Genomic DNA, 12632 nt, shown 5'->3' with positions numbered 1-12632 from the left:
AAAAACCAGGGTCTTTCATTAGACTAGTGCTGATGTTGGAAGAAACAGGCAGACGGCGTCACCTGTGCTGGCAAACCACGGCAGTCATTCTCTGGGAATTCTTAAAACCAGTTAATACTGGTGATGACGGTACATTGCGACTGGTTCAGAACCAGAGTGACCAAAACCATGTTTGTCTCTCTAGAGGCCTGCTTCTTTCCTTCTCCTGCAATTATGACTTGGTCTAATTTTTATGTCATATCTATATATACATTTGTCTGCTCTAAAAACCTTACCATTGTAACGTCCTTTGTAGCAACAGCATTTACTCCTAATAAGCATCAACAGTGGATAGTCAAGGGCATTTGATATTATGTTCACATTAAATATCATGATTTTCACACCACAATTTACAAAGGCAAATCTGACCAACGACAGGCCCAAGATGTGTCTAGATGAGGTTTCACACACAAGTGTGCCTCATTCGGGTTCAGAACTGACATAATCTAGAATGCTGGTTTTGTCAAGACTGAGACTGTATATAAACTGGTTTAAAGTAGCTCCAAAACCAGTAAGTGGTCCCTTTTGAATCAAAACCCAGGGATCAACTGCAATCCAGAAATTCTAAAAACAATGACTCGATGTGCAGCCAAAGGAATTAAGAGGTTTCAGATTCAAAATTCTTTTCTGACCAATTTCTAAGTCTGAAACACATTCTTCAGAGTGGCAGCAGAGAGGCAGAAGCAGGACACTGGAATGATTTCCAGTCTAAGCAAGAATTCAGTAAAATGGAGCAGAAGTGGTGTTTACCATTTCTAAGGGAATTATTTTGCAAGTCCAAATGGATTTCCAAGGGGGGGGGGGGGGAATCTGGAGCCTGCGTCAGCTTGTTGTTCAGTGCTGGCAGTATTCAAGCTGTTCTATTAAAAAACCAAAACAAAGCAATTCTTATAGCCAAACTAAATGCGTATTATTCTCAAAAAGAGATCAGAAAACACATTTCACATCCAGTTCTCTGAGAAAACCTTTATGAATACACAAGGAAAACTTAAGAACAGAAGTGTAACTCAGAAGTGTAACCTATAATTCATCTTTAAAGAAGATTAAAGTGCTCCTTTTCACCCACTTTCAAGCCTGGTTTAGAAAGAGTCACATTATATTTGGTCAGTTCCAGCACACAGAGATAACGGGTCTTTTTGTCTAAAAGTTAGTCTGCAAGTAAGCGTACTTGGGCTGGCTGGATTTCCAAAACAAAGTTGCAGAGTACAAAGCTATCGATGTTTAATTGTCAAAAAAAAAAGGCAGGGGGGCACTGGCAAAACCAGACCAGAGCCCCTTTTAGAGACAACCCTTTACTGCACAGTACCTGGAGGCGCCCTCGTCTTGCTCTTTCAGACTTCCCTTAACTTTTAAGGCAGCTTACACAACTCTTCACCTCTTTGCTGGAACTGCCAAGAAAGGGGACATCCGAGATGTGAATATTTACCCAGTAGGAACAACAAGAGCAAGATTTTAGACAGGCCTATGCATGTCTACCAAGAGGCAGCTTGCAAGCATAGCTAATTTTGTATTTTGTTTGTTAATAACTCTGTATGCCTTACTAATCATATATATGCATAGTTGGGTTAAAAAAAAAAAATATATCAGCACCTCTGGAGAAAAACAATGCAGTTGGGAATCCACATGCTGGAAGAAACACCCACTAAAGAGAATATTAAACAAATGCAAAGGACGCCGAGAAAGTCTGTGCTGTTGGTGGTCACAAGTCAGATGAAACAGAAACCCCCATTTTTGTTTTAAATATCAGAGAAAACGCCCACAAAGCCAAATGCCTTTATGCTTAACCAGCATAAAGAGAGATGCACGGCCTTGAGCGGCCTGTCATTACAGCATACCTCCACAAGTACACATCTTTGACAACATAATTATTCTCATGCACTAGCAAAAGTGTACTTCGCACCCTTTATCATAGATTGTTTGTCTTTAAAACCTCAAATACAGAGTCTTGAAATCGTGATTGTCTTGGAGGTCTCGTCTCTTAACAGCAGGAGACATTTCCTCACAATTTAAAACGGGCACAAACCAGGGGTTAATAGAACTCTGTTTTCCTTTAGATGTTACTGCAGAAAGTACCATCAACAGAACACGAAACAGAGAGAGAACAGCTTTCAGATGTGATTAGAAGAATCCGCCCGTATTTAAACAGTCATGATGAAAACCACAGCTTTTTCTATAGAATTCTGTACACTTCCGTCTCTCCAGGGCAAGGAACACAACTTCATGAAGAAGTTAAAAGAAGTGACTGGAGTATGTATTCCAAGCATACAAATTCATTTAGTGGGAAGTATGTGCCAAAGAAAATCTGAAGTAATATGTTACAGATGTGAAAGGAAACCACGTAGCCAACCATAACAACAATAAGCCAGTTTCTACTGGGCACAAGTCAGTCTGGCAGCGACGAGCTGTTCTCCACTTTCGGTATATTCTGTTCAACTGCTGACATGCACTTTTACACAAACCCACAATATTGATAAGGACATATCAGACATATTCTGCTTCTGTAATTCATCATATAGGGACTGGGCTACCAGTTCAGACAGCTTAGTTATTTGCATTTTCTGCATCATTTGCAGATGAAAACTCCTTTTAGTTACAGGATGTTATTTTCCTTTATGTTCAGGATGCAGAATTTGTTCAAACTCGGGGGGGGGAGTAGTCAGTTATGTATCTATAAGGAAGGGACACTTGCAATCATAGTAAAATGAACAGACCAGCAACAGGCTGGCAAGAAAACCACAAGACAGCACAATTCCGCAGTCCCTGAATAACTGCGGGTTGCCTCTTGAGCAGGTCCCACGCAGAGATCTGCTGAACAGCATGCCGCTATTCAGACCTTGGTCCCTCTGCTCTGCCCTCCTTAACCGAGGCAAGGGAAAGTGTCATAAGAGGTAATATTGTTAGGCCTAACATAAAACAGATAAAAAGTTAATGGCTTTGTTATTGAAAGCATCAGAAAAATCCGTTATACTCGTTAGATTTGTCCTCCACCAGTGCAGACACTGTCGGAGATGTCTGATTTCATAACGCCACAGAGCACTCTGAGACCAGCAAAAGAAGAGATTAAGTTAGCTTCACGCTCTGTTACTTCATAAAACAAAACCAGAACTAAGATGACAAAAAGTACAAACGCTGCTTGCATCTTATTATTTTTGTGCTGTATTACAGGAGCATGGAACATTTTGGTGTCCTAGGCAGGTAACATTAAAGTGAAAAATCTGTGTTCAGCAGAGCATTGTTTTCCTTGCATTACCTACAAGCACTTGGAAATTGTAATTCAAGCATTGTGCACTGTTAAGCTGGTGAGAATCATCATTTTGTTTCCAGACTGAAGAAAAGAAAAATATTTAACTTGTACACATGCAAGTCACCAGCAGGGGGACAGAAGGGAGAAGAGAAAAACAAGAACAGGACTTAACTGCTTAGAAAGCTTAGGGGAAGCCAAGATTTTGCACCACGCTAGCCATTCCTTTCCATTTTTCTCCAGTACTAGCCCTTGTTTCAGGTACCCTGACACCGGCGGTTCTTACCTTTGGGACTAACAGCAGCAGCGGATCGGTACTTGCACTGTTGAGTATAAGTCTAACTTGTAGTCTTTTCCAAGAAGTGATAGATTTTGCTCAGTGCAGTTAGTGCAGTGTCGTATAAATGCTGTTCTACAAGCAGCATTTAAGCACATTTTAGAACAAAGACATCGCGCAGTTTAAAGTTTGGAATTTTTTAAAATTCTCTTCTACAATACACAGACTTCAGTCATAAAGTGCTGAACTGTCTGCATTCAAAAGAGGCTTTCTAGCTACAAGTATGTTTTGCATCCTGACCAATTTTCCTAACTCCATTCCACTTGGCTTTATGATTGTGTGTACAGTACAAAAAAAAGCTTTTACTCGTACAAAACACGAGCTCTTCAGAACAACAAGAACCGATTTGTTTGTTTTTTAACATATCTGACAGCAATGAGCTCGATGACACAGTGTTGTTCCATCTTTAGGTGGAGCCAGAGTCTCCCCTGCCAGTAATTCCCGCGGCGCTGGGTTTCCACCCTGTTGTTGCAACTTCCCCGCTCAGTTTACGCCAGCCTTACATAACCCCCACAAAACTGAAAAACTCCCCCTCTCAAAACCACACACACAAAAAAAAAAGATTCAGTCCTTTCCCCTTACTGTTGCTTTCCGTTTGCCAGACAGGGGCAGCTTCCTTCAGCTGAAGCGCTAGCTCACACCATCTTAAACCGACCCAGAAACTCCGATGCTCCCGGAGTAGCAAGTGTCAGGTAATTCAACATTATTTCAAGTTAGTCGCTGAGGGGTTACTATACGAACACGATACAGTTCGGCTTTAGACATCTAAACTTTATCTGTTTTCAGTGAATAAAATTCAAGTTCTGTGCTCCGTTTGAAGTTCTCCGAGACCACAAATATAAACATAATAGAACAGCTTCCAAGCACAAAGTGTGCGATAAACGGTTACATGCAGGATTTATGTAGATTCTTATTAGGTACTGAAGAGTAACTTTGGGAAGGTTTTATTTGGACAGCTTCACCTCCAACAGTATACCCAGTACAAAACTCTGTGAAAGACTATCCTAGGTGAAGAAATTTTAAAATTTAAAAAGAACAAAATTAGTGCTACAGTAATTTGCAAATTCACCAGCTAAGAGTATGCAATAACACACTTAACTTGTCAAGTGCCAGTTCCTAAAGGCTGGAAAAAATCTAGATGAAGATTTTTTTTTTTTTTAATAACTGTCCTCTTCTCCAAGCTGTAGCAGCAAGAAATAAATTAGTGTAGGTTCATGAAAGAGCAGGGGAAACCCAGAGGGCAGCGTATGCTATCCCTGACAGGCAAAACTAACATCACAGCTCCCACTCCCTCCTCCCTGCCCCTCCCGACTTTTCCCAAACACCTTAAAGTGTTTTGAAATATCTGTCCCCCTCCCCAAATAAAACCAAAATAAAGCTGTGGGGAAAACAAAACAAAGCATTTCAGAAGTGAGTCAGCTCCCACGGATCACCAACCAGAGTATCGGTTATTTCAAAGCTCACTTGGTTCAAGGCCAAGCTCAGCAGCCAGCGTTTTGGCGATTCACCAGGCAAGACGCGTGGTGGCCAGGAGGCCTGGCACTCCCGAGAGGGCAGCGAGCCTCCTGCCCCGAGAATCAGGCAACCTAAGCAGCAAACTGGTCTGGGAGTTGGGAAGCCTTAAATCTTGAGACCCGAGGAAGGCAGGACATCAGTGTTTCCATCATCGCTGAGAAAGCCAGAGGACCCGGCGGTCGGAGCAGGGATTTGCTGGGAGGACACAAAGCAGAGCGACTGGGGAGGAATTCGAGCCGTCCTAATGGAAACTCGAACACCGACTTGAGCCATCGTTTTACACGGCTCCTTGGGGTACACAACATTTTGAAAGCCTCATTCCTTTCTGTTTTCAAAAGGAACCTTGTAAGTTTTGAAGATCAGCAGTCTTTAATCCTTTTGCTTTTTTGGATTTTAGTCTTAATTCAGGACATCTCCCTCATTTTATCTACCCAAACCATATATATGCAAAAATGATTTTGTTAAAGAACAAGTGACTAGGAAAATATATACTGGGTACTACAATAAATAACAAAGTTAAAATGCTATCTTGGGCTGTAAGTAAAACTATTAAGTTAAAACACAGCAGTCAAAATATTAACAAGTGTTCCATACACTTGCAATATTTGGATCAGCTATAACAGTAACCTCCAGTTTTTCACAGCTGTTTTTAACATTAGTAAACAAACTAATTATGCTTCAAAGTAAACTTGTGAAAAAGTCTCAATGCACTTCAGCCTTTTAGATTAGGTTTTGATTTTTTTTTAAAGGTATGCTTGTGGCTTTGTTTATTACCTGAATTTCTCTCTTGCATTTTGAACTGAAATAGATTTCAAGAAGCCACCCAAAAGTAAGCGACTGAAATCCCCACAATTTTTACAACTCAGACTGAGCTTGCCATGCACAGGTAGAGGCCTCAGAAAGGTCACCATGCCGTAAAAACTTATTTAAGTTGTATCAGTACGAGATAACCAACCTTCAATTACTGCACTACAATCCAAACTTGAATCTGAGTCACTGTTTACAGTACGTACAAGTAGGTGCATGAGGATTTTGCTTTCAGGGCTCCATGAAGTAGTACGGAACACTTTTTTTAAAGGGTTCCAACTGAGTGCAGAAGCGTTAGCTTGTTTGTGAGCCTTTTAAAACAGTAAAGTACCAGGAAACCTATAAGATGCAAACCACTACCCCCTCCAGAAGAGGCGGGTTGCCTTTGCCATGCTGAGCTAACAACTGAAAATTGTCAACCTGCCATCCTTTAATACATTGATCAGCTGTTTCATCAAAGTTTCCCAGGGAGGGCTCCTAGAAAGAAATAATGCAAAACATTTACAGACCTCACAAAAAGCGATTTTTTTTTTCATTAGTGTCTAGCCGACCAGCATACCAACCAGGTTTTTTTTTTTAACATTGGAAGGCTAGTGGAAGACAGTCCTTTTAAATCGTTTAATTCAATTTTTCCAATGATTACTTTGCTGCAGCAGCAAAAGTCACCTTCTTTTAATAAAGTATACGTTCTCAAAAGAACAGAAGTATAGAGTTAATTATTCTTATTTCAAACAATGGTAATGAGCTTTTCAATGGATACCTCCAGGGATAAACAGCTGTATAGCCTAACTACTCAAATTCCAACAACATTAAATTCAGACTAAAATCCTTAAGTTTAGGTTAATCAGCACCAGACCTTCCTCCATCTTTTGTTTGTTCTACAAAGGACAGGAAAGAACTGGAAAGTCTGACATTTTGATCATTTTGGGCCATTTCCCATGGGTCACTTTTCAAATTCTACCAAGTATTTGGGGTGTAATTTCGTGACAGAGCTTCTGCCAACCCTCATGTATAAAAACCTGAGCTCATCAATCAAGTCTGATACCCAGGCGAGAAAGCCAGCTTTTTCCCATGACTAGGTAGTCCCCCAACTATCTGGACAGTTCGAGAGGTTCAGCTACATACACCAAAGAACACAGCTCAAGCCTGGGGTTGGGGTAAAGGAAGATGAACCAAACTGAAGACAAACAGCAGGAGCCAGACTTTCAGTGTTCAAGGTCCCACAGAATTCTTCCTTCTTCCCCCCACGGCAAGGAAAACATATTGCTAAGTATCAAAAGGTATTAGGAACAGACTTAAAAAAACCCAAACAAAACACAAGACTTCTACTCTACAGATCACATCCATTTGGTCAATAATTAAACATACAATAACACCTTACCCTCCTTGTGTTTTCCACAACTTTTTGATCTGGCTTTCCGTAATTTGGTGGATTAGCATACGGATCATAGCCCAGTTTTGCTAGCATGGGTGCAATCACGGGCATATCTTGCAGAACATCAGCAGGTATCTTCCCAACCCACTTTGACAGTGCTTCCACATTGACTGGTTTGATTACTTGGTCAGTAGATCTTTCAACCCTGCAGGGGGAGAAAGAAAGGTTATATTTTGCATTCCAACCAATCCTTGCTTCCTCACTAGCATTAAGACCTTTAGCTTGGTTTGTTTGGGATTTTTTCACCCCCTTCCTCTTCTTTCCCTCTCAAAATTTCATGTTTCTACAGAGCTGATGAGAAGTGAAGTTTTACTACGTAAGGCTAAAATGAGAATAACTAGCACAACATTCACGCATGCGTTCTGGTTTAGGCTTTCACACAGGATGTACTGATGCAAGTTCTTTACATAACGACACCAATGAAAGCCAAAGAGCTGTCAAGTGAAAAGTACGCACACGCCTACAATATAAAGCTGTTTTCCCACTGGCATATTCCCACATTTGCTGTTTCATTCTCTTAAATGCTCTTGGAAGTTGTATTCTAAATTAAAATCCATGTGCCATTTATCCCCCCCGATTTTTTTTTTTTAATAAAAAGAAACATACAGAAATGACAGAAAGCTATAGATTGCAATAATATTTTTCATAACCATTCATTTTACTGATCGGTTGGTCATTACACAGTTCTTAAAGACAAGTGCATAATTGTAGCAGTGTCATATGCACTGTATTTAGTAAATAGTTGATTTTTTGCTCATTTAATCAACAGTCCTAAAGTCATTTTCATTCTTGCACCCTGGTTTTGTTGTGTGTTTTTGTCATTTTTTTTTTTCAAGGGAAGAAATCTGGCATCACTTTGTTTTCCCACATTCCTTGCTTCTTTTAGATTAGAAGACGTACAACCTCTGTACTGTGTTTATTTCTGAAACAGGCCAGCAGGACTCGGAACAGGCTGAGTAATTTAAAACTCTGCGTTTTTACTCCAAGTAATTTAAAACTTTTTTCTGAACTCAGAAAGAACGCACATGCATTTTGGATGTCAAGGTTTATCTTTCTTTTAAGGCAAATTAAAAATCAGGTCTGTATATATAAGCTGCCTAAAGGAATATCTGCATCTGCGTTGCAAGTAATACCCTAAGGCACACCACTCCATCAGTAGCTCCTGCCGGCTGGGCGTACCTGCCTCAGCCCCGATGCCAAGCCTACGGCTGTCACATCCACTCGCGGCTGCCGTCCTTCCTGGGCCTCATTTACATCATAAAGAATTTTGATCTCAAAAAGCTCTACCACCCAGAAAACAAAATTGTTATACTGGAAAGTAATAGTACATAGTATAGCACCAGTACCTCATCTACACAAGGTAAAGAATGCGGACACCGAGATTCAAATTAGTTCTCAAGCAGCTAATTCTTCAGTTATACAGCAGGCAGAATATGAGAAAACTTCTTCTGAGAAAAATAAACGGAAGTTTCCTGAAATACTCCTGATAGTTTCCAAGTCCAGAAGCCTGAACTTAAGTCAAATTGCCCCGAAGACTGACATCAGTCACCTCACAAGAGGAACAAGTTTGATTACAGTTATCTAATGAACCTCCCGAGTCCAAGAAGAGGCTGAAGAATTGCTGCACAGCAAACATTAAATCAATAGCGAGAGGCATCCCGTTTAGATGCACGCTGTCCTGTGCAATGAAAGCCTTAAATTACAAACTATGCGTGCATGTCTGCCAGTCATTAACTCGATTTGATCTTAACACCAGTCTTTACCTTGTTACTCTTTTTTACTTGTCATCATAGCTAAACTTCTTCCAGGACAGAGGAAGGACGTTAGTCATACAATACTGGAAGGTCAGTAAGTTAGGTACTTTAAACACAATCAACAAAGAACAAACCAGACAGGGAAATGGTCACCCATGGGAAACAGTCTTGGCAAGCAGGGCCTTCCCAGATTGCTGCAGGTGTTTAATGGAAGCTGATGAGTAAGCACCTGACAAACAAAAATCTGTAAGACAGCCCCCAGGATCTTCAGCCTTGCTCTCTTCAACCATTTTCAGTAGCTCACACCAAAGGCAGGAACTCAGAATGGGATTCTGGGGCCAGAGAGGTGTGACCGAATTTCAGCCTTCCTGAGCGCTCCTGGCCTGAGATCACAAGTCTGTGTAGCAAACTAAGAAGTCTGGGCATTGCCTTTTCGATCCTTATAATTAAAAGATGAGCACCTGACTTCACATCAAATTAGCAAGAAAATAGCTGTTAAGAGTTGAGTTTCCGAAGTTGGAAGTGGCAAGGCAGAGGACAGAGCACCGCAACAGTCAGGAGTCCTTAGAACCATGGTGGCTGGGACCCTCAAGAACAATTTACCACTAGGTGTTTGAGAAGTGTAAGATTTACGGTCCTCACCCTCTCAGAGCCAGCCAAGCCCAAAATCCCTTCACCAGAACTGTAGATCGATTCGACTGTTTAAAATAAGGGTGATACTGTGAGGACCAGGTCATGGGCTTGGCTAATAGTTTACTGGAACCCCAAAACAATGGGTGCTATACACCAGTTAGGACCTAAATCAGTACACGTCTGAATACCTCGTCCTGAAGTAAAGGCATATTTAAAATGTGTATGTTTTGCCCCACTGTCACTTCAGTCTTTGCTAACAATACGCTCAGCATGAAACATTTCGTGGTGATTAACAGTTGGCAAGACACAAGCATTTAGCTGCTCCTAGGCACCGATTCAAAAATATACTATCCCACATTTGGTCTTCTGTGTAAATCCCTTTCTGTCCTTTGAGTTAAGGTGGGAAGAAAAGTAAAACACAATTGGTGGGAAAGATTCTTCAGACCAAAGAAGATCTGAGGAGTATGGGGGAAGGCAGAGACGAGATGGGAGGAAAAACACCCCCTAAAATCCAAACAAAGCAAACAAGGGAACATACCACGTCCTGGCAAATTTGGTGATGTGTGCACATGGCAAACGCTGCCTGGTCAGTGCTTCCAGGCTCCGCTGCAAAACCGCAGCAACAGTTCCAGCTTTGAAAGCAGCTGGTAGCACGGAACACAGGACTAACCCCAAATACTCCTACATCTGTACTAGAATCAAATGAAAGGTATGTATTAAAAATAGTATATTCTGAAGTCATTTTGCCTAGACAGCTATTTTCATAATAAGCCTAATAAAAATTGCTATAAGAGGGGTGACATTTCTTTGCATCAGTGGTCACCACAGCTGTTTTCAGTTAGGAGGCAGATGCCAGAGCTGTATTAACAATACTAGTTATAGCATGTAGTCCAGCCATAATACCTTCCTTGAACAGCCACGTTGGCACTTACTTCAAACCACAGCTTTCGCACTACTACAAATGCTGTGGTGCACATCCTTAAAACCCTTGCAGCGTTTCTCCTCGCAGCTGGATAAAAAACAAAATTAGGGGCAAAAATGCTAAGTAAAATAGAACACCAGTGAGGCTAGGGCTGCGTGAGCAACAGCAAAAGCAGGGATTACTAAGCAAATGCAGAAGAGAATAAGGCAGCCAACAGTTTCCTCAAATCAAGCAGCCAGGGGAACAAAGTCAGAATCTTAAATACAGACTGTCTAGTATCTAATATTGCTATTACCAGACTATTGCATAAGACTGAGTCTGGAAAAAGAGAAAAATGGAGTCAGCTCGCTGCCTGAAGAACTCCACAAGCCACTGGGTGGCTAGCTCATCCCTGGAAGAGAAACAGCCCGCACGCAGAATTTAACTCTATATACAATGGAAAACAAAACACCTTACGCTGACCTAGAGCCTCGTTCATCCGATACAGATTTCATTTGACAGAGTTAATCTTGATTTCAGATGAGTTAAAAATATATTCTTAAACATTCGCTTTCTGCTACCAGGTAATAACATCATTATAATGATCTTTTAGCAATACTGCTATCTCTTTCTCGAAGTCTTTTTAAATACTTCAAGACAACAAACTCTTGTCAGATTTCTTTTCAAAAACCATTCGACAGTTCAAACACCTCCAGGCATCTTATGCTGGACCCGACTTGAGCAGGCGTTCTGCCTCCGAAGTGGAGGCTGAGTCTGTCTGAAAGTCTTGAAGGCGAGTGGAAGATGATTGAAGCAGGTTTCTCTGCTCATTTTCTTAAGTCTTTACACAGTATCACGGCCTCAGTAGATTATAAACATTGCGAATTCTTTGACTTCAGAGGTTTTCCACCCTACCTAATACTTTGCAGACAACTAAGGAACTACTTTTATCTAGATCTTCACACTCTCCATACTATGCTACAGAGGCCAGGCCTATGTGGCAGTGTCTTTTAAATAAACATCACATTTCAATACAGATGATTTGGTACTTGTGATATCCTGCTCCTGCCAGTAAAAACTGTAATATAATTTGAGTGTTCTGATTTTAATATACTATTATGAAACAGCCTGAAGCACTTGGTACCAGGCATGTGGTAAATTAAAGCTCTGTGAGAAGACAAAGCTGTAATAGACAGTAGTGTTTTAAATTTCCTTAGATTATCTCTGAAGTGATCTTCAGCACCATCCCTTTCAATAGTCAAGTGGGAGAAAGCCGCTCATCGGAACACGGAGCTCCACTGCTCCAGACTCTTGTTTCTGCTGAAAGACGACAGCATTCACTCTGTGAAGTAAAAAGCACTCTCCTGTAAGCCTGAAGAGGAATTGTAAGTCATAAGAGAGCGACATTGGTTAGAACCCGACCCAGAACTTAACAGCCACACACACCCGAGGCCATAAAGGATTTTGCTGCAGCTGAGAACAAGCCAAATGCAACTTGATAGAAGGAAAACTAAGTCTAATGCAAGGTATATTTTGTTCAGCTGTCAAAATTTAATAAGCTGTCTGTGGCAGACTAAAATTCTCAGTAAACCACCTAGCAAGCATCTTTTCAAAGAGTAATTTTTCTGGGCAGTTACCCCCTGCTCTGGGCAAGGGCCCCCCAGGCAGGCAGCAGTCCCTGTCCACAGCACTGCTGCACACGAGAGGGCACCGAGGAGCCGGGGATGCCAAAAGCAGGAGGTTTTAACCGGTACAACGAAATAAAATTGGGAATCTGAAGCTCCCCCTACACAATTTCAATTAGTATCATATAAATACACAAAACAGACATCCAAGTTAGAGAATGTCATGTTCACTGTTTTTTCTGCAGCCCTTGAAAGACTGAGTCACTGAAATCATTATCAAATTATAAAGGTCTCTTCCAACTGAAAAACAAATCTCGCCGTATATTTCAAGGGTATTTGATTAGA

The 12632-nt window shown here is 41.1% G+C and overlaps 1 protein-coding gene across 10 annotated transcripts in view; it reads right to left on the bottom strand.

Annotated features, from left to right (window-relative positions):
• TPST1 (tyrosylprotein sulfotransferase 1) overlaps positions 1-12632 on the bottom strand; it is a 32411-nt gene that overhangs the window by 7409 nt on the left and 12370 nt on the right. For all 10 annotated transcript variants that reach the window (XR_015703517.1, XR_015703518.1, XR_015703519.1 and 7 more), the window contains one exon: positions 7321-7519. Coding sequence is in view for 1 of the 10 variants with exons in the window: in XM_087752013.1 (XP_087608139.1) it covers positions 7321-7519 (199 nt within the window). In the remaining 9 variants the exon portion in view is untranslated. The remainder of the gene's footprint in view (positions 1-7320; positions 7520-12632) is intronic.

The sequence above is a fragment of the Nipponia nippon genome, unplaced genomic scaffold, assembly GCF_047370975.1.
Source record: "Nipponia nippon isolate SJK-2023a ecotype South Korea unplaced genomic scaffold, ASM4737097v1 scaffold_15, whole genome shotgun sequence".
NCBI classification, from domain to species: domain Eukaryota; kingdom Metazoa; phylum Chordata; class Aves; order Pelecaniformes; family Threskiornithidae; genus Nipponia; species Nipponia nippon.
This window is presented reverse-complemented; position numbering and strand designations above follow the sequence as displayed.